Raw genomic sequence first — 22,811 nt, 5'->3', positions numbered from 1 at the left:
AAATGAAGATGACAATACAACATATCCAAACATGGGATACAGCTAAAGCAGTGTTAAGAGGAAAGTGTATAGCAATTGGAGCCTACATCAAGAAATTGGAAAGACACCAAATTAACCAGCTGTCAGTGCATCTCAAGGACCTAGAAAGACTGCAGCAAACCAAACCCAAAACTGGTAGGAGAAAGGAAATAATTAAAATCAGAGAAGAAATCAACAAAATCAAAACCAACAAAACAATACAAAAGATAAGCAAAATTAGGGCCTGCGGGTGCTGTGGCTCACTTGGTTAATCCTCTGCCCGCAGCGCCGGCATCCCATATGGGCACTGGTTCTAGTCCTGGCTGCTCCTCTTCCCGTCCAGCTCTCTGCTGTGGCCCGGGAAGGCAGTGGAGGATGGCCCAAGTCCTTGGTCCCTGCACCTGCATGGGAGACCAGGAGGAAGCACCTGGCTCCTGGCTTCGGATCAGTGCAGCAACAGCCATAGCGGCCATTTGGTGAGTGAACCAGTGGGAGGAAGACCTTTCTCTCTATCTCTCTCACTGTCTATAACTCTACCTGTCAAATAAATACAAAAAAAAAAAAATCAGCAAAATGTAGAGCTGGTTTTTTGAAAAAAAATAATAATAAAATTGACACACCCAAGTAACCAAAAAAAAGAAGAGAGAAGACTCAAATTAGTAAGATCAAAAATGAAAAAGGAAATTTAACAACAGATACCACAGAATTAAAAAGAATCATCATCAAAAATTACTACAGGGGCCAGCGCTGTGGCATAGTGGGTTAAAGCACTGGCCTGCGGTGCTGGCATCCCATATGGGCACTAGTTCTAGTCCCAGCTGCTCCTTTTCCAATCCAGCTCTCTGCTATGGCCTGGGATAGCAGTGGAAGATGGCCCAAGTCCTTGGACCCCTGCACCCACGAGGGAGACCCAGAGAAAGCTCCTGGCTCCTGGCTTTGGATTGGCACAGCTCCAGCCATTGCAGCCATCTGGGGGGTGAATCAGCGGATGGAAGACCTCTCTCTCTCTCTCTCTCTCTCTCTCTGTCTCTGTCTCTACTTCATCTGTAACTTTCAAATAAATAACATAAATCTTTTTTAAAAAGTGACTACAAAGAGCTGTATGCCGACAAACAGAGAAACCTAGAATAAATGGATAGATTCCTGGATACTTACAACCTACCTAAATTGAGCCATGAAGACATAGAAATTCTAAAAAACAAAACAAAACAAAACAAAACCATAACCAAGACAGAAATTCAATCAATAAAAAAGACCCTTCCCCTTCCAACAAAGCAAAGCCTAGGACGTCATGGCTTCACAGCTAAATTCTACCAGACATTTAAAAAAGGACTACTTCCAATTCTTCTCAAGCTATTCAAAACAACTGAAAGGGAGGGAATCCTCTCAAATTCTTTCTATGAAGCCAGCATCACCTTAATTCCTAAACCTGAAAAAGAAGCAACTATGAAAGAGAACTACAGACCAATTTCCCTGTTGAACATAGATGCAGAAATCCTCAACAAAATTCTAGCCAATTGAATCCATGAACACATCAGAGGTTATTCACCTGGTCCAAGTGGGATTTATCCCTGGTATGCAGGGATGGTTCAACATTTGCAAATCAATCAATGTGATACATCACATTAGCAAACTGCAGAACAAAAACCATATGGTAAAGTGGCAGGATACAAAATCAACACACAAAATCAATAGCCTTTCTTTTCTTTTTTTATTTATTTGACAGGCAGTGAGAAAGAGAGACAGAGAGAAAGGTCTTCCTTCCAATGGTTCACCCCCCAAGTGGCTTCTATGTCTGGTGCTGCACTGATCCGAAGCCAGGAGCCAGGTGCTTCCTCCTGGTCTCCCATGCAGGTGCAGGGGCCCAACAACCCGGGCCATCCTTCACTGCCCTCCCGGGCTACAGCAGAAAGCTGGACTGGAAGAGGAACAACTGGAACTAGAACCCGGCGCCCATATGGGATGCTGGCACCACAAGTGGAGGATTAACCAAGTGAGCCACGGTGCCAGTCCCAAAATCAATAGCCTGTCTATACACATACATTGCAGTGGCTGAGATGGAGCTTCTAAGATCAATCCCATTCACAATAGCTGCAAAAAAAATTAAATATCTTGGAATAAATTTAACCAAGGACATCAAAAATCTCTATGATGACAATTATAAAACATTAAAGAAAGAAACAGAATACACAAAAAATGGTAAAACCTCCCATGTTCATGGGTTGAAAGAATCAACATCACCAAAATGTCCATACCACCAAAAGCAATCTACTGATTCAATGTGGTACCAATCAAAATACCAAGGACATTCTTCTCAGATCTAGAAAAAATGGTTCTGAAATTCATATGGAGACAAAAGAGACCCTGAATAGCTAAAGCAATCTTATACAACAAAGACAAAGGTATCACAATACCAGATTTCAAGACATACTACAGGGCAGTTATAATCAAAACAGCCTGTCTACTGGCTCAAAAACAGATGGATAGACTAATGGAACAGAATACAAACTCCAGAAATCAACCCATGTCTCTATAACCAACTTATCTTTAAGAAATGAGCTAAAATCAATCCCTGGAGCAAGGGAAGTCTCCTCTACAAATGGTGCTGGGAAAACTGGGTCTTCTCATGCGGAAGTATGAAACACTACTCCTACCTTACACAAAAATCCACTCAAAATGGATCGAAGACCTAAATCTATGACCCAATAACATCAATTTATTAGAGAACACTGGGGAAACCCTACAAGACATTGACATAAGCAAAGAGCTCTTAGAAAAGACCCCAGAGGCACAGGCAATCAAAACAAAAATTGGGTGCCGGTGCTGTGGCACAGTGGGTTAAAGCCCTGACCAGAAGTGCTGGCATCCCATATGGGTGCTGGTTCTAGTCCTGGCTGCTCCTCTTCTGATCCAGCTCTCTGCTATGGCCTTAGAAAGCAGTAGAAGATGGCCCAAGTCCTTGGGACCCTGCACCCACATGGGAGACCTGGAAGAAGCTCCTGGCTCCTGGCTTCGGATTGGCGTAGCTCTGGCTGTTGCAGCCATCTGGGGAGTGAACCAGCAGATGGAAGACCTCTCTCTGTCTCTACTTCTCTGTAATTATGTCTTTCAAATAAATAAAATAAATCTTTAAAAAAAAAAAACACCCAAAATCAAATTTGAAGCTTATGCACTGCAAAAGAAACACTCAGTGAAGTGAAGAGCTAACCGAAAGAATGAGAGAAATGATTTGCAAACTACACAACCGATAGAGTATTAATATCCAGTACTAATTAAGAAATGGGCAAAGGATTTAAGCGGGCATTTTTCAAAGAAGAAATCCACATGGCCAACAGACCCATGAAGAAACGCTCAGGATCACTAGCCATCAGGCAAATGCAAATCAAAACCACAATCAAGTTTCACCTCACTCCCATTAGAATGACTTTCATACAGAAATCAACAAACAACAAATGCTGGCGAGGATGTGGGGGAAAAGGTACCCTAATGCACTGTTGGTGGAAATGTAAACTGGTAAAGCCACTGTGGAGGAAAGTACGGAGATACCTCAGAGGTCTGAATACAGACCTACCATGTGACCTATCCATCCCACTCCTGGATTTTACCCAAGGGAAATGAAATCAGCATATGAAAGAGTTATCTGTATTCCCATGTTTATTGCAGCTCAATTCACAATAGCAAAGATATGGAATCAATCCAAATGTCCATCAACTGAAGACTGGATAAAGAAATTATGAGATATGTACACCATGGAATACTACACAGCAGTTTAAAAATGAAGTCCTGTCTTTTGCAATAAAATGGATGAAACTGGAAAACATCACACTTAGTGAAATAAGCCAGTCCCCAAAAGACAAATATCATATGTTCTCCATGATCTGTGGTAACTAACAGAGCACCTAAAAGGCAACCTACAGAAGTGAAATTGACACTTGAAGATCCAATGACTTTCAACAGCCCTTGTCTCGACTGTTGAGGAACAGTTTTTCTTTTTCATACAATTTGTTGAACTCTTTACTTAGTATGGAGTTAATCTTATGTGTATAGAGTTAATTGAAAATTGATATTAATAAAAAATAAAAATAGGAATAGGAGATGGAGGAGGAAGAAGAGTGAGAGTTCTGGTGGGAGGGTGGGTAGGGAGGAAGGAATCACTGTTACTAAGTTTGTATACCTTAAGTAAAAGATTTCTGGGTTAAAAACTAAAATTAAAAAAGAGTGAATTATAATTTGAGAAAAATAATTACCCATGGAAGGCAAACTTGACCACTGCTCCTGGAGTCCTCAATGCAAGGCTAGATTTCACAGTCACTTTTTAAAGAGAGACTTCAATCAAATTAGAGGGTCACACTTTTAAACAACACAGAAGGCAGCCATAAGATGAGAGTTTACACATTACATGGATGATGCTAACAATCACAGTGATGGCAATGTCAGGAGTTAACGTTTCTTGAACACTTACTATGTGCCAATTACTATGCCTAATGATTTAAGATTTATTTATTTGAAAGACAGAGTTACAGAGAGAGGTGGAGATACAGAAGTCTTCTACCCGCTGGTTCACTCCCCAGTTTGCTGCAATGGCTGGAGTTAAGTCAATCTGAAGCCAGGAGCCTGGAGCTTATTTAGGGTCTCCCAAGCGGGTGCAGGGTGCCAAGCACTTGGGCCATCCTCCGTTGCTTTCCTAGGTGTATTAGCAGGGAGCTGGATTGGAAGTGGAGCAGCTGGGGCTTGAAGTGGTGCCCATATGGGATACTGGTGCTATAGGTCATGGCTTTAACCCACTGTGCTCCAGTGCTTAGTGATTTCTGTGTGTATTATCTAACTTAATCCTCACCTAATCCTAGGAGATCAATAATGTGTTTATTCCCCTGTTATAGTTGAAGAAACTGCTGAACTGCTGCCTAGAAAGTTTAAGTGATCTGTCCAGACTGGTAAGTGTGGAACAGGGGATTGAACATCAGCCATCAGATTCTGGAGCAGCAGCTCCAGCAATGGACCTCGAAACAGAGACTCTGAGTTCTCTTTCCAAGGCTGATTTGAAGATAAGGGCCAGGTGTGCCCTTGGCAGTGAGCAGTCTTCACTTGAGATTGGATCAGTGGAATGATCCATGAACACAGTTCAAAACAGACTTTTCTACCAAACAAGGGTCCTAGAAATGTCTTCACAGTGAGGGGCTTCTCAGCGCCGTGGAAGCCATTGGTGATCTCAGCACTAGCTCTGACATTCACCCAGCATTTGTTATTTTATTTTAAGATTTTATTTATTTGAAAGTCAGAGAGTTACACAGAAAGAGAAGGAGAGGCAAAGAGAGAGAGAGAAAGGTCTTCCATCTGCTGGTTCACTCCCCAATTGGCCATAATGGCTGGAGCTGTGTCGATCCAAAGCCAGGAACCAGGAGCTTCTTCCAGGTCTCCCATGCAGGTACAGAGACCCAAGGACTTGGGCCATCTTCTACTGCTTTCTAAGGCTATAGCAGAGAGCTGGATCGGAAGCGGAGCAGCTGGGTCTTCAACCAGCACCCATATGGGATGCTGGCGCTTCAGGCCAGGGCTTTAACCTGCTACACCACAGCACCGGCCCCTCACCCAGCATTTGAAAAGAAGCTCTGGACACAACTTGGGTCAACCAAGGTCCTGGGAACTGAGTTCCTGGCAGGTTCCTTTTTGGCCATCCAGTTGATCTACCCCTGTTTGATTGTCACTTGATAGCCAAGAAGAGATACCCACATTCCACATTAGAATTCCTGTATTCCATACTGATCTCTAGCTCCTGACTCCAGCTTCCTGCCAGTGTAGACCTTGGGAGGCAGCAGTGACAGCTCAAGCAGTTGGGTTCCTGTCACCCACATGAGAGACCTGTGTTGAGTTCCTGGCTCCTGGCTTGGGTGGACCTGACCCAACTTCGGCCAATGTGGGCATTTGGGAATTAAAAAGCAGATGGGAACACACCCTCTCTCTGCCTAGAAAATACATAACTTTTTTAAGATTTATTTTATTTGAAAGGCAGAGAGAGCGGGCGAGCGCACGAGCACACTTCCATCTGCTGGTTCACCAAGCAAATGCCTTCAAAGCCTGGGACTGGGCCAAGCCAAAGCCAGGAGCTTCTTCTGGGCTCCTCTGGGCCATTCTCTCTGCTCTCCCAGATGCATTAGGGAGCTGGATGGGAAGCGGAGCAGTCAGGACTTGAACCCTCACCCACAAGGGATGCCAGTGCTACAGGTGCCAGCTTAATCCACTATGCCACAACACCAGCCCCTAAAATACATAAAATTTTAAAATAAAGTTTTTTTTTTTTAAAAAAAGGTCAAATTAGAGGAAAACCACAATGCACAATAAGATAATATAAAGTACCCATGACAAAGCAAGTCCTCTTTATAAATGGTAGAGAACAGGCCGGCGCCGCGGCTCACTAGGCTAATCCTCCGCCTTGTGGTGCCAGCACACCGGGTTCTAGTCCCGGTCGGGGCACCGGATTCTGTCCCGGTTGCCCCTCTTCCAGGCCAGCTCTCTGCTGTGGCCTGGGCGTGCAGTGGAGGATGGCCCAAGTGCTTGGGCCCTGCACCCCATGGGAGACCAGGAGAAGCACCTGGCTCCTGCCTTCGGATAGGCACGGTGTGCCAGCCGCAGCGTGCCAGCCGTGGCGGCCATTGGAGGGTGAACCAACGGCAAAAAGGAAGACCTTTCTCTCTCTCTCTGTCCACTCTGTCAAAAATAATAATAAATAAATAAATGGTAGAGAACAAACAGTAAGAAAAAACTGACGGGGCCAGACCTGTGGCACAGTGGGTTAAGCCACCGACAGCCCCAGCATTCCTTATGGACACTGGTTCCCATCCTGGCTGCTCCACGTCTGATCCAGTTCCCTGCTAGAGCAGCGGAAGATGACCCCAGTGTTGGGGCATGAGAGACCTGGATGAAGCCCCTGGCTGCTATCTGGCCAAGCACTGGCCATTGCAGCCATCTGGGGAATGAACTTGTAGATGGGAGATATGCCTGCCCCACCCCCCCCTCTCTCTATATATATTTATATATATATGTATGTATGTGTGTATGTATGTATGTATATGTATATATAAAACTTTCAAAATAAATTGATGCATCTTTTTTTAAAAAAATATTTATTTGAAAGGCAGAGTTTCAGAGAGAGAAGCAACAGAGAGCTTCCGTCTGCTGGATCACTCCCTGAACGGCTTTATGAACAGGGCTGAGTGGGAGCTTCTTCTGGGTCTCCCATGTAGGTGCAGGGGCTCAAATACTTGGGCCATCTTCTGCTGCTTTTGACAGGGGACTGGATCAAAAGCAGAGCATCTGACACTCAAACTGGCACCCATATGGGATGCTGGTGCTGTAGGTCATGGCTTTAACCCACTGTGCCACAGCATCAGCCCCTAAATAGATCTTTTAAAGAGAAGAGGGGGTTAGAACCACAGTAAGACACTACTTCATCCTCATTAAGGTGGCCATTACTTTAAAAAAAAAAAAAAAAGAATAGGGGTGGCTGTTGTGGCATGGTGCATCAAGTCACTGCTTGGGACATTCCCCTCCCATTTCAGAAGCCCCAGCTTTTCCACTTCCAATCCAGCTCTGCTAACGTGCCTGGGAGGCAGCGAATGATGGCTCAAGTGCTGGAGGCCCAGGTGGAGTTCTTGGCTCCTGACTTCCACCTTCAGCCCCAGCTATTGCGAACACGTGCAGGGTAAACCAGTGCATGGAAGACCTCTCCCTCCCCCTCCTCCCGCCCCCCCCCCACCATCCCTATCACTCTGCCTTTGAAATCAATCAATAAATCTTTTTTAAGAAAACAGCCCTAGGGCCCGTGCCGTGGCTGAATAGGCTAATCCTCCACATGTGGCACTGGCACCCTGGGTTCTAGTCCCGGTCGGGGTGCTGGATTCTGTCCCGGTTGCCCCTCTTCCAGGCCAGCTCTCTGCTGTGGCCAGGGAGTGCAGGGAGGATGGCCCAAGTGCTTGGGCCCTGCACCCCATGGGAGACCAGGAGAAGCACCTGGCTCCTGGCTTCAGATCAGCGCAGCACGCCAGCCGTAGTGGCCATTTGGGGGGTGAACCAACAGATAGGAAGACCTTTCCTCTAACTCCACCTGTCAAAAACAAAAAACCACAGCCCTAAATGGTACAGACACTGTGGGAGGATTGGGTCGTCCTTCAATAAACTCAGCAGAGGCACCGTGTGGTCTAGCAATTCCCAAAGAGCCGAGACAGAGAACAAGTATGTGCATAGCCGTGGTCACAGCAGCGCCAGTCCTGACGGCCAGCGGAAGCAACCCCAGTGTCCCCGGGATAAACAAATGGCTGCCAGGGCCCAGGAGGGCAGGGTCAGCACTGGTGCCCCATGGGCACACAGTTTGGAAAGATGACCAGGGCCCAGGAGGGCAGGGTCAGCTCTGGTGCCCCATGGGCACACAGTTTGGAAAGATGACCAGGGCCCAGGAGGACAGGGTCAGCACTGGTGCCCCATGGGCACACAGTTTGGAAAGATGACCAGGGCCAGGAGGGCAGGGTCAGCTCTGGTGCTCCTTGGGCACACAGTTTGGAAAGATGACAAGGCTCTCAAGATGAGTGGTGGTGGCCATTGTACAGCCATGTCATTTACTTAATGCCACTAAACTGTACACTCAAAACGGTTAAGGTGGGGTGGGTGTTGTGGCTTGGCGTGTTAAGCCACCACCTGGAACACCCACAGCCCATATCAGGGTTCTAGCTCCTCTGCTTCTGATCCAACTTCCAGTCCACATACCTTGGAGGCAGAAGATGAAGGCACAAGTACTTGGATCCCTGCCATCTACACGGGAAACCGGGATGGAGTTCCAAGCTCCTGGCTTCAGCCTGGTCCAGCAGCCCTGGTTGTTGTGAGCATTTGGGGGGTAAACCAGTGATTAGAACATCTCTCTTCTCCATCTCTCCTTCTTTGTCACTCTTTCAAATCACTTTTTCCCTAAAAATGGTGAATATGGTACATTTTATGTTTATTTTACCATAATTTTTAAATTTTTACAATTTATTTGAAAGGCAGAGTTAGAGAGAGAGAGCTAGAGCAAAAAACCTTCCATTAGCTGGTTCACTCCCCAAATTCCCACAATGGCCAGGGCTCTGTCATACTCAAGCCAGGAGCCAGGAGCTTCTTCCAGGTCTCCCATGTGGGTGCAGGGGCCCAAGCACTTGGGCTATCTTCTGCTGCTTTCCAAGGAACATTAGCAGGGAGCTGGATCAGAAGTAGAACAGCCAGGTCTACAACCAGCACCCATATGGGATGCTGGCATGGCAGGTAATGGCTTAACCTACTATGCCACAATGCTGGCTCCTACCATAATTTAGAGGGGGGAGGAGGGAGGGGAAGGGAGAGAGAGAGAGAGAGAGAGAGGGAGGGAGGGAGGGAGGGAGGGAAAGCATAAAGCAAAAATTAATTAGAAGGGACCCAGAGCCATACAAAGGCTTGGCTTGGCATTGGTGTACTTTGCAGCCACTGGAAGCCACTGAATGAGCCAATACAGAATGCAGTGTGGAAAGATGAATTCTCTTCTCCTGCACCCGAGAGAGAAGGAAGAACCCCTGCAGTTATTGGCATTCGATGGCATAACCTTTTTCTTTTTTAAAGATTTATTTTATTTTTTTGAAAGGCAGAGTTACAGTGAGAAGGGAGAGACACAAAGATTTTGCTTCTGCTGGTTCACTCCATCAATGGCCACAACAGCCAGGGCTGGACCAGGTTGAGCCAGGAGCCAGGAGCTTCATCTGTGTCTCCCACGTGGGTGGCAGGAGCCCAACACTTGGGCCATCTTCTGCTGCTTTCCCAGGCACATTGGCAGGGAGCTGGATTGGAGGCAGAGCAGCCAGGCCCGGAACCAGCACTCTGATATGGGATGCCGGCATTACAGGCTCCGGCTTAACCCAGGGCACCACAAGATAGCCCCCCATTTCTCCTTTTGATCGCTAACACGCCGTCATCGCACTGTGTGTCAGCAGTCAGTCACAGGTAACAGGCATGGTTCAGAATGCACCAGACACACAACTGCTGTTACTGAGCCACCTGTAAAATTCAAGTTTGGTCTTCCTGTGTTCAACAGCCTTGGGCACCAAGAAGCCCCGCCCTCCCTGCTTCCTGTAGCACCACGTGGCTGCTGCTCCTGGGCACACCATCTCTACACTCTGACATCGCTCACCCTTGGTTCTGTTACTGACTCGTGTCTGCCTGCTCACACGGCTCGGGCTTCCCGGTGCCCAGCCTCTCTCTGCGCCAGACTCGCCGAAGTCTCCAGAGCTGAATGGCTGTCACCGCCCACGTTCAATGCTGTGTGCCTTGCTTAGTGAACCGCTCTGTCCCTCAGCTCCATCGCTGGGCTGGCCCTTGGGCTTCGTCCCTCCCCTCTGTTCCCAAGCTCCTCCCTCACTAGGCACCGAGCTTGTCCAGCCAGATGTGTCTCTCGGCATTTAATCTTGATCAGCTTGCACCTGCTCTGCACTGTAGAGAAAAGAGGTCTTGCAGAAGGACCACGCTGGGGCCAGCCTTGTGGTGTGGCAGGTCAAGCCAAAGCCTGAGACACCGGCATCCCATGTGGACGCTGGCTCGTGTCCTGGCTGCTGCACTTCCGATCCAGCTCCCCGTGAGTGCCCTTGGGAAAGCAGTGGAAGATGTCCCAAGTACTCAGGACCCTGCACCCACATGGGAGACCTGGATGGAGTTCTTGGCTTCAACCTGGCCCAGCCCTGGCCATTGCAGCCATTGGGGAGTGAATGAGCAAATGGAAGATTCTCTCTCTGCCTCTGCCTCTATGTAACTCTGACTTTCAAAGAAATAAATAAATCTTTAAAAAAAGAAAAGAAAAAACAAAGGCAAAGACTAAAGGAAGGGAAAATCAGAAACCCCGCGCTTCCTCACTGCACACGTCCCAGAGCAGTCGGCCATGGAGACGGTGGATCACTCAGAGACAGGTATGGAGCTTGACGAGATCCCTTACAAAACCACCATGTGAACATATTCCCAAGGGCAAAGTACAAACACGGCGCTAAGAAATCAAAGCGCTCTCTCCATCACCTCCCATCCCCGACTCGCTGCCCGGAGGAGGAGGAGGAGGAGGATCAGGAGGAGGAGGAGGAGGAGGAGGAGGAGGAGGAGGAGGATCAGGAGGAGGAGGAGGAGGAGGAGGAGGAGGAGGAGAGCTCGCCTGCCAGTCTGGGGTGTGTCCTCCGCATTTGTCTCTGTGCATTTACGCTATCCCATCTTCAGCAGAGTGTGTGGGGCGCCCTCCTCCACGCTGGGTTGTTTACCTGTCACTAAGGTTAAGGCAAAACTATCAATCTGATGAACTCCTGTGTCTCCTCTAGATGGATTTATTTCCTGCTGCTGACAAGTTGGGGATCACGAGTAGACGAGAGTGTGTATTTGGGTTTGAAGGAGTTCCTGTTCCCTTTTCTCTCTTACTATGTAGCCCCGGGGGCCGGCATGGTAGGCAGCAGGTTAATTTGCTGCCTGCGACACTGGCATCCCCTGTGAGCGCCAGTTTGAGTCCTTGTGCTCCATTTCCTATCCAGCTTCTTGCTAATGCACCTAGAAAGCAGTGAAGATGACCGAGTTCTCGGTCCCTGCTACCCCCGTGGGAGACCCGGATGGAGATCCAGGCTCGGGGCTTGGGCCTGGCCAGCCCTGGCAACTGCAGCCATTTGGGGAAGAGAACCAGCAGATGGAAGGTTTTCTCCTTCTCTCCGGGTCTCTCCCTCTCTGTCATTCTGCCTGTCAAATAACTCTTTTTAAAACATATAAATGTAGCCCTGGATAGGTAGCTTCACCTGTCTGAGAATGTTTCTTCAACGGAATGAAAGGACTCGTTAAGCTCTCCGAGGTCCCTCTTAAGTCACACACGTTACGTCAGGGTCGGCGGAATCTGCGAGTTGTTTGGGAGATCTTTGTGAGGTTCTGCCGATCGACCAAACTCAGACTGCGAAAGCAGAAGCAGAAAGGACTTTCATTGCGGGGTCTTAGAAACTGTACTTGGGGAGACACAGGTCCAGATAGCTGTGAGTCAGCGTTCCCGAACAGGGCAGGGAAAACGAATTTCAACAGGTCAGTAGCAACTCCTTTGCAGGCCCCCCCTATCGAAACAGACAAAGGACAGGGCCTGTGTGACTGACAGAAGGGCAAGAAAAAATGCACATGATTGATAATGCAAGACTCCCGGAAGCTCCCTGTCTGGAGTCTGGCTGCAGGGTGACCGGCTGGGTGTCCGCAGAGGTCGCCGAAGGGCACACTCCCAGGCTGCAGCCAGCGGGGAGCCCGAGTCCTTCTGCACGCTCTCCCGGCTCCACCTCAATAAACGCTTCATGCTGTTTTCAGCCTACCTTGCCTCCCATCGCCACGGTTCTTACGGTTTATTCCAGTTCAGTACCTGTATTATTAGAGGGTATATTTCAGAATCCATATAAACAGAGGTTACTGAAATGTGCGTTGATACTTATTTTCGTCACGTTGTTTTGTGGGTTTTTTTTTCTTCATTCTAGGTGGTTTTGTGTTTGTGATTTTTTTCTTTCGTTCTTCTGTTGAAATGCAGCTCGGCTGACAGCAATGGTTTTTCCTCGCTCTCAGCGACTTCTCAGATGTCAACGTGCATTACTTTGAAACTGTTATGGAAAATTGCAAACATACACAAGTAGAAATAATTAATATAATAAGACCCTATGTATCTGTCAAAACAAACAAACAAATTTGGCCTTAGGTAAACAGGGGTTTTGTTCAAAAAGACCAATTGTAATAGGACAAACGCTCCCACCACGTGATCTGCATCAGAGTCAAGGCTGTGGAGGTTACTTTCACAGGGAGAAAGCCGTGAGGGAAGTGGGGTGACAGAGCCATTAAACACCCAAGATTTCCGCCCACGGATCCTTGGGAGGGGCTGCGGGGAGAGGACGGAGGGTTCCACATTCCGCTGAGGTCCCAGTGTTCACCCAAGTTCAAGGATGGGCCAACAATGAAAGGCCAGGGAGAAAAATGTCTAAGATGTGGTCAGGTTAGCAGGCATTCTGTGTAGACCCATCAGTGAGGACAGACGGCTCAATCATTTGTCAGACGAATCAACAGGTGTTTAGTGTCTGACCTTGTCCCAGCAAGATCGACAAAGGGCCCAGGACTCTTAGAAAGTAACGTGGGGAAAGGCTGTGTTTCCTGAGAAACCGAAGGCTGGAGGGGTTTCTTAACCATCCGGAAACACAGGTGCCAGGTAACACTCAATACTGTAATAGTCATCACTACTCACCTTAACACTTGTGTTTCTTTTTACCTGTGTAAGAAATTTATTATTTATTTTTTTGACAGGCTGAGTTAGACAGTGAGAGAGAGACAGAGAGAGAGGTCTTCCTTCCGTTGGTTCACCCCCCAAATGGCTGCCATGGGCAGCGCGCTGCGCTGATCTGAAGCCAGGAGCCAGGTACTTCCTCCTGGTCTCCCATGCGGGTGTAGGGCCCAAGGACCTGGGCCATCCTCCACTGCCTTCCCGGGTCACAGCAGAGAGCTGGACTGGAAGAGGAGCAACTGGGACTAGAACCCGGGGTGCTGGCACCACAGGCAGAGGATTAGCCTAGTGAGCCACGGCGCCAGCCTATTTAATTTTTATTTGAAAGGCAGAGCAACAAAGGGAGAGACAGAGACATTGCATCTATTGGTTCCCTTTCCAAATGACCGCAACAGCCCCAGTTGTGCCAGACCGAAGCCAGGACCATGGAACTCAGCGTAGGTCTCCCACATGGGCGGCATGGACGCAGTGACTTGGGTCACCGTCTGCTGCCTCCCAGGGTGCACATTAGCAGGAAGTTAGAGCAGAAGTGGAGGCAGGGCTTGACCCAGGCTCTCCAGTATGGGATGTGGGCAAAGCCCCCGCACCACAACTCGCATCCTGAGCAGCAGAGCTCGGCCCCAACCCTGGGCACTGGACCACAGCGTGAGGGCGTCGGAGGGGAATCACGGGGGCTGTGCCAAACGCTGGCCCTTAACAGTCTTCAGCTCATGCCGCACTTGCTTATCTAGACCTCACACCCAGCTTCTGCCCACACCACCCACCACAGACATGCAGGACATCACCTCACTCATCTTTTTATATGAACAGACATTTATATAAAAAATTTGGGGGCCGGCGCCACGGCTCAATAGGCTAATCCTCTGGCTGTGGTGCCAGCACACCAGGTTCTAGTCCTGGTCGGGGCACCAGATTCTGTCCTGGTTGCTCCTCTTCTAGTCCAGCTCTCTTCTGTGGCCCGGGAGTACAGTGGAGGATGGCCCAAGTGCTTGGGCCCTGCACCCCATGGGAGACTAGGAGAAGCACCTGGCTCCTGCCTTTGGATCAGCGTGGTGCACCAGCCGTGGCGGCCATTGGAGGGTGAACCAACGGAAAAGGAAGACCTCTCTCCCTGTCTCTCTCTCACTGTCCACTCTGCCTGTCAAAAAAAATTTTTGAATTTTATTTGAACAGTATTCTTCCCCCACATAGTCAGAGGTTTTCCAGTATCTCTCTAATTCCTTCCAAACCTGAGAAGGGCCTTAGCATGACTTAACTCCAGACACACAGCTGCTACTTCAGCAAGAGGTTTAGACTCACTCTTATTTTTTTAAAGAGCTAATTATGATGGTTTCCGGTCAATAATTGTTTAATTTATTGATGTTTTATCAATTTCTGCAAATTCCTTACAATGTTTTCATTATTTCACATTTTTCTTTTTTCTTTCAGTTAGGGGCTATGGGTGTGAATTTCTCCCGCCGTGAGTGTGGCTACGATACCTTTACCCTCACTCTGAAGTTGCAGCACAGCTGGGTGTAACATTCTGCATGGTAAATATCCCTGTCCCCTTTGGAGATATTATCTGGCGGATTTACCTGGCATCTGTCATGCTTCGTGAGTCAGTTGCCTTTCACTTACGAGTAACATTGTTTTTCATCCTGGTGCCTCTTACTATTGTCTCTCTAGTTAACCAGACAGTATGTGTTTCCTAGACATGCTGTGTATCACAGGGAAAATGCAGCACCAGCTATGAAATATTTTTCCACAACACTACATCCCAGGGAGCCTCTAGATACAACCTCAGTTACAGGACATGAGGAGATGGGAGCTGCGGCAGCACTTCAGGGACACGCTGAGCCAGATGTATTTCCTCCACGTGTCAGAAACACTATAGGAAAAACGACTTAGTTCCCTCAACCAACAAATGGCTAAAAGAGGGAAGAGAGAGATTATAACTGTTTAAAACAATATTTACTTATTTGAAAGATGGGGTTAGAAAGATGCAGAGGCAGAAAGAGAGAGAGAGAGATCTTCCATCCACCGGTTCACTCCCCAAATGGTTGCAACAGGCAAAGCTGGGCTGATCCGCAGCCAGGAGCTTCTTCCAGTCTTCCACATGGGTGCAGGGGCTCAAGCACTTGGGCCATCTTCCACTGCTTTCCCAGGCCATAGCAGAGAGCTGGATCAGAGGTAGAGCAGCTAGGTCTTTCACCAGTGCCCAAATGGTTTGCCGGCACTGCAGGTGGTGGCTTTACCCACTATGGCACAGCGCCAGCCCCTAAATTATGACTTTTTAAACACTTTAAGAAACATCCTGGGACCAGCACTGTGGCGTAGCGGGTAAAGTTGCTGCCTGCAGTGCCGGCATCCCATTTGAGTGCCAGTTTGAATCCTGGCTGTTCCATTCCAATCCAGCTCTCTGCTGTGGCCTGGGAAAGCAGTAGAAGATGGCCCAAGTCCTTGGGCCTCTGCACCCACAAGGCAAACCTGGAGGAAGCTCCTGGCTCCTGGCTTCGGATCAGTGCAGCTCTGGCTGTTGCAGCCAACTGGGGAGTGAACCAGTGGATAGAAGGCCTCCCTCTCCCTCCCTCCCTCCCTCCCTCTCTCTCTTTCTCTGCCTCTCCTCTATGTAACTCTGACTTTCAAATAAATAAATCTTAAAAAAAGAAAAAGAAAAAAGCAGCAGTAGCGGAGCAGCAGGGACTCGAACCAGCACTCAGATGGGATGCCGGCACTGCAGGTGGCAGCTTTATCTGCCCTCATAAATTATTTCCAAATAATATTTTTGTAACTTTTTTCATTTTCATCCTTTTTCAACTTATTTTTTTGTACAAGGAGTGAGGTAGGGATCTAACTATATTTATTGAATACCCAGTTTTGCAAATACCACTTATTTATATACACTGCCACTTTTATGAGTAACTAAATCCCCATATGCATTTACGAGTATTGATCACTGGGGCTTGTCTGAGTGACCTTAACCCTGACCCCACTAGTTGAAACAGCCTTGCATTCCCTGGAGGGTCCCGGGAATTCCAGATGCTTCTCACTATGGATAGCTAATGAATTCTGCAATATTCTCTTTACCATACGCTTTTGCTCCAAACTGCTATGACTCAGGGTGGTATCAATATATTTACATGCACTTCCTCCATGATTTCACAGTCCTCTTGCTCTCTGTCCTTGGATGCCACATTGAGATTTTGAAGCCTGGTCTGTACTTCCCCATCAATATACAGACTTTATTTGCAAGTGGGTGACAGGGGCAGGAGTCTGACATAGCAGTCTGGACTATGGGACACCCGCAGTCATACTGGATGTCTTGGACTCAAGTCCTGATTCCAGCGTCCTACTAATGCGCACCCTGGGAGACAGCAGGGGATGGCTCACGTAGTTGGTCTCTGCCACCCAGATGGAAGACCTGGACTGAGTTCCCAGTTCCTGACAAACTTTGGCCTGGCTCATCCTTGGTCCCAGCAGGCACTGCATCAGTGGATGGGGTCTGTCCTTCTGCCTTTCAAATAATCAGATGCACAGAAATTCGCTAGCACTTTTTAGATCGTCATAGGATGGGGTGACATAAAGGGAACATAGAAGGGAAATGAGAGGGACAGAGTTTTGCATGAAATGGAGTAAAGCTTAGGTAAGAATTTTAGAAAATACAACAGAATGTAAGTAATAATTGCCTTAGTCATCAAGGGCTTTGTCTCTGCCCCCTCCAGTGAAGGAGACCCAGATCTCCTGAGAGTCCTGGCTTCAAAGAAGGGCATTCCAGCCGCAGCAGTGCCTGGATGGCTCCTCCCCGGGGGCCTCAGCCAGCAGGAAGTTGAGAGTGGAAGAAGAAAGAGGGAACAGTGGAACTGAACCCCACGTGCTCAAATCAACACCCGGCCTAGCTCTTAAAGAGAGCTCAACCCTGGCCCCGCATCTGAATCTCCTGGGAAACTTAAAACACACCCATGTCCTGGAGCAATGAAGTAAGAAACCTGTCGCCATAGGAATTTGAGGTTCACTTCTTCCTTGTGTCCTTGTGATAAAAATGTGCAGCTTTAGAAACAATGCAGGAATGTATTTTGGCTTTATTGGGCCATTCTAAAAGTTCAGAAAATCGGTCTAAGGACAGCTGAGTGAAGTGAGTTCCTTTCACAGTCCAAGGAAATGAAGCCCGGACCCCAGTGCCTCGACGTGGTCTTTGTCAGGCTCCAGTCTCCCACCCTCAGCCTTAGTTCCTCAGTCTTCACTTTGATGGGTACATATCACCTCCTACAGTTAACTCAGTAAGTCAAGGGAGTGGCACGAGACTAAGTCCAGACCCCCCAAGACCCCAAATCACAGAGAAGTCAGTGATTACGTCCTCTATACTTCCCATCCCAATGCTCAACTCTGTTTTAAAATTGTCTCAGGAACTCCAGGCCCCAGTCAACACAATTGTTAACATCCATTCTACCCATAGACCCCAGACAGACCAGAGCCCACTCCACCATCACAAAATATGCCAGTCTCCCATCGCTGACCAATCAAAGGAGGGCTACAAGCACTGTGGACCAACCAGAGACTCTTACATGAGCTGATCTCACACTGCACAAACCCAGATTTGATCTATGAGATCAATGCCCTTAACCTTCAGGGAGTTCAGGAATGTAACCACAGCCACCTGACTCCTTGCTCTGCACTTTGCAGAATAAACTACTTCCTTGTGCCCCCCCTAGTATCAGTGACCAGCTTGCTGCGTGTTGAGTGAGTGGATCCAGGTTTGGGGCTTCTACAACACATCTAGGATATTCAGGATCACGACCTCTTGAGTTTTAGCCTGGCCTAGAGTTGACCATTGTAAACTGTTTTAAAAATGCACATTGCATTGATGAGAGTCCTTTGGGTTACAAGCAATAGAAATCAACTTGGGCTAAATTGAAAATAACGTACAGGAAAGCCACTGGCTGACCCACAGAAAGACAAAACTATGGGCAGAATTTGAGACGCTCCCATTGGAATGGTGCAGCAACGTTCTGTGGGATCTTTCTTAAAGTTTAGGTAATCTGGGGCTGGTGCTGTGGCACAGCAGGTAAAAGCCACAGCTTACAGTGCTGGCATCCCATATGCGTGCTGGTTCAAGTCCCGGCTGCTCTACTCCCGATCCAGCTCTCTGCTATGGCCTGGGAAAGCAGTAGAGGATGGCCAAGTCCTTGGGCCCCTGCACCCACATGGGAGACCCAGAAAAAGCTCCTGGCTCCTGGTTTCAGATCAGTACAGCTCCGGCCATTGAGGCCAATTGGGGAGGGAACCAGCAGAGTAAAGACCTCTCTCTCTCTCTGACTTTCAAATAAATAAATAAATCCTTTTTTAAAAAAAAAAAAAAGTTAAATTGTTACCAAAAAAAAAACCCTATAGATAATCTGCAGAGAAATTCTTGAACCAGACACTGTACTAGGGGATGGGGTGATGTGAGTGACATTCCCATAAGGATTACGTGAAAGGTGGGAGAGATACTTCCCCAGGTAAGTGCAGGGTCCTGCTCTCCCTAAGTGGGGAAAGAGATGAGCGGTCTGTACCACATAGATGCTTAAATGGGTAGGAGGTACTGCTACGCTAGACTAGCTGGTGGACTTGACCTACCCGATAATTCTGCCTGTTAAGCAACATACCACAGCAAAAGCCAGAGCCAAGCTCAACAGGCAACTAATTTGGGAACTAAGATCTCAGTTCAGGAGCTAACACCATGAGCTTGTGCCTCCAATCAGGTAGCAAGGATGACCTATGCTGACTCGGGGCTCTTGGCTGCCACCTAGTGGTAGCAATGATGGGACCCAGTGCCCAGGCTACCAGGTTAATGTGGTTAGGAGTCCACCTAAAACATTACCTGTCGGCTGAGCCAGGAGCTGGACATGTAAGTAGGGGCTATAAAGACACATTGTTCTATCAAGGTGTGCTCCCGTTGCCAGGGAAGGAGAAAGTGTACCCCACGGGCAGTAAGTTTTCCAATTCCCATCAGCATTTATCTGCATCCCAGGTAGTAGTTGGCCACTCCCCAAAAGGTAGGTCCACAGCCTAGAACCTGTGCGTGTGCCTCTTTGGAGTAGGATCTCTGCAGGAAGACTCTCAAGGTGAGGTTACCTTGGATTATCCAGCTGGCGCCAGCCCAAGGATAAGACACACAGAGACAAGGAGAGAGGTGGCAGCTGGATAGAGGTGGAGGCTGGAGTGACCCAGCCACAGGCCAAACAATGTCTGGGGCCACTGGGACCTGGAAGGGGCAAAGAAGGTTCCTCCAAGGGGCTTCCAGACAGAGTATGGGCCTGACGACACCTCTAGAATCTAATTCTATATTTTTAATTTTTATGTGTTTAAATGGCAGAGATACAGAGACAGAGAGAGTGAGCTCAGGCCCTGGTTCACCTCCCAAATGCCTACAACAGCTGGGGCTTGGCCAGGCTGAAGCCAGGAACAAGAACTCAAGCCCGAAACCCACGCAGGTCTCCCCCATGACTGACAGGATCCTGACTACTTGAGCCATCACCTGCTCCCTCCCAGGGCGCACATTAGCAAGAGGCTGTACTCAGAGGCAGAGCCAGGACTCGAACCCAGGAACCCCAATATGGGACGTGTGGGTTCCAGGCAGCCTCTTACCTACTACACCAAATGTCTGCCCGGACTTCTGTTGTTGAAACCACCAACATCCTGAGAATTTGGTTCAGCAGCCCTAGAAAGATAATGCCATTGATATCGCTGGGCACTAGGACTTGTTCCAAACAGTGGTGTTGGGCCCCCACCCCACGTACCACCTAGGTGGCACCTGCTGTATACTCCTAGCCTCTCAGATTGCTGGGGCCACTGAGCCCATTGATATGGGAAGTGCAGAGCCATCCGTCAGTCAGCTCAAGGGTCTTCCCTCAGTGAGTTTTGCCCAACACCAGGAATTCAGACAAAGGCCCTATATTTAAGTGACAGATGGCAATCGGAGCAACAAGAGCTTAGAGATAGACAATTGCTATATTACCCATTACCACAAACCCAGGGGGATAGAAAGAAATTGAATAAGAAGATCCCTGCAGTGGAGACAAATGCAGTCCAGCCGGCTCTGAGCTTGCTCCCTTGAGGCATTGTTGAGGGGATATGCAGTGACCTTGGGTTTCTATCCAGGTTGGAGGAGGTCAGAACATGGCGCCTCAACATGCGCCACCCTGGCGTAAGGGTTATCTTGGGCTGAAGGTAACGGAGACAGAGCAGGCACAGGGAGAACTCTCTGCCTCCCCCTTCCTACCTACAGGCAGGCACACGATGTCTCTGTGAAGGTGACAGCAACTTCCCTTTGTACAGGTGTCCCCTCTCCCATACCAGGACAACCAGAGACGGCTCTGAGGTCAGTCAGCAAACACACCTCCTATTTTCTAGTTACCGTCCCATCATCTATCCCCCTAGGAGCCAAACCCCCTTTCCCCCGATGTGTCGCCCTTCATTAAAATGGTATAGAAGCCAACCATTTCTCTGGGATTTCTCTTCTTTTTGCAAAGTCCCTGCACACATAGGCTATTAACATGCATATGTGTTCTTTCCTGTGAGTCTATCTTTTGAAAGCTTAATTCACAAGCCCCAGACACAGAATCCTTAAGAAAGCGTGGAAGGAGAGGTCTTTCTTCCCTACAGTGTGGACTAAGGATGGAAAACCAACCTCAGGGTGAGAGGCTATGCCCATGGGGTTCCAAGCATCAAAACACACAGGTAAAGTCAAAAAGACAGTGACCATGGGAATGGCAATGCTATTAGGACATATTGACAGAAGAGCTATTTGGGTTAAGGGGAAGGAAAAAAAAAAAACAGTTAAAATTCCAGTTGCCACTGGTCAGCCAACAAGCCTCTCCCACACAGACAGCAAAGTAACAACCCACACTCCAGGATGTGACATCTGTCTCAGATCTCTTTGAAAGGAACGATTCCCACCACTTCAAAATTACAGCAGAGGGTTTGTGGGATGGACAACCATTCCCCAGTACCAATAAAATGGAATTCTTTAAAGATCGCAGGAAGTTTGATTGATACGGCTAATACCACGGAGGAGACACAGGGACAGGCTTCTGGCATCATGGCGACTCCCACACCCCACTTCAGTTCTACCTGCGTTTCCAGCTTCCCGCCCATGTGCGCCCTGCAGGCACCAGGAGAGAAGTCAGGTACTTGGGTCTCTGCCACCTGGACCTGGACTGAGATCCTGGCTCCTGCCTTCCGCTTGGCCCAGCTCTGGGCGCTGTAAGCATCTGGGAAGTCATCTAGTGGTCGGAAGATTCTCTCTCTGCTTTTCAAATAAATATTTTGTAATGAAGGCAACGGGTATGAATACTCTTACTGGTGACTGTGGTAAGCACACACAGAGGTTCTTTTGCTTACTGACAAAGGTAACTTGTCTGACCCGTGAAGATGATGTTTCTGTGCCCAGGACTTACTTGCAACTATTTCTTTTTTTTTCTTTTTTTTTCTTTTTTTTTTTTTTTTTTTTTTGACAGGCAGAGTAGACAGTGAGACAGAGACAGAGAGAAAGGTCTTCCTTTTTGCCGTTGGTTCACCCTGCAATGGCTGCCGCGGCCAGTGCATCGCGCTGATCTGAAGGCAGGAGCCAGGTACTTATCCTGGTCTCCCATGGGGTGCAGGGCCCAGCGACGTGGGCCATCCTCCACTGCACTCCCTGGCCACAGCAGAGAGCTGGCCTGGAAGAGGGGCAACCAGGACAGAATCCGGTGCCCCGACTGGGACTAGAACCCGGTGTGCCGGCGCCGCAGGCGGAGGATTAGCCTAGTGAGCCGTGGCGCCGGCCACAACTATTTCTAATCAAGTTCTGCTTTCCTGGAGTTGGCAGTCGGACAGCCTGGGGTGGAATGGACATAGCCAAGATAACACCAGTGATCTATGACATCTGATTTTTTTGCGACTTTTTTTTTTTTTTTTTTTTTGACAGGCAGAGTTAGACAGTGAGAGAGAGAGACAGAGAGAAAGGTCTTCCTTCTGTTGGTTCACTGCCCTAATGGCCACCACGGCCGGCGCTGCACCAATCCGAAGCCAGGAGCTGGGTACTTCCTCCTGGTCTCCCAAGCGGGTGCAGGGGCCCAAGCACCTGGGCCATCCTCCACTGCCCTCCCAGGCCACAGCAGAGAGCTGGACTGGAAAAGGAGCAACCAGGACTAGTACCCAGTGCTCCAATGGGACTAGAATCCGGGGTGCTGGCGCCTCAGGCAGAGGATTAGCCAAGTGAGCCCCGGCGCCAGCTGCGACACCGAGTTTTAACCACTCATATTCAAGCGAGTACTGGGCTTGGGGTTGGGGGAGAGGGAGTTGTTAATGACACAAGCAAGTTGTGGCGTTGGTGTTCAGAGTGCCTGTGAGGGGTAGACACAGCTACGACGGCACAGGTGACTCCACGATCAACACAGACCCCTCCTGCCACCACAAGGACCTCACGGCATGATTATTTGGGATCAGGGGCATTTTCTGGGCTGCCTACAAGTCGCCTTGGTCACCACACACCTTG

At 48.6% G+C, this 22,811-nt stretch overlaps 1 protein-coding gene across 3 annotated transcripts in view; it reads left to right on the top strand.

Annotated features, from left to right (window-relative positions):
* The window catches only part of ATF7IP2 (activating transcription factor 7 interacting protein 2), a 105,166-nt gene extending 83,886 nt beyond the window's left edge, over positions 1-21,280 (top strand). Inside the window, exons 14-16 of one of the 3 annotated variants that reach the window (XR_011384806.1) lie at positions 4,899-4,952; positions 14,747-14,847; positions 17,020-21,280. Coding sequence is in view for 1 of the 3 variants with exons in the window: in XM_070065017.1 (XP_069921118.1) it covers positions 17,020-17,042 (23 nt within the window). In the remaining 2 variants the exon portion in view is untranslated. The remainder of the gene's footprint in view (positions 1-4,898; positions 4,953-14,746; positions 14,848-17,019) is intronic. The other 2 variants (XR_011384807.1, XM_070065017.1) reach the window with 2 other exon arrangements.
* Positions 21,281-22,811: the final 1,531 nt, after the last annotated feature.

This window comes from Oryctolagus cuniculus, chromosome 19 (assembly GCF_964237555.1).
Source record: "Oryctolagus cuniculus chromosome 19, mOryCun1.1, whole genome shotgun sequence".
Classification (NCBI taxonomy): domain Eukaryota; kingdom Metazoa; phylum Chordata; class Mammalia; order Lagomorpha; family Leporidae; genus Oryctolagus; species Oryctolagus cuniculus.
The sequence above is the reverse complement of the archived record's forward strand: the minus strand, read 5'-3'. Positions and strand labels throughout refer to the sequence as shown.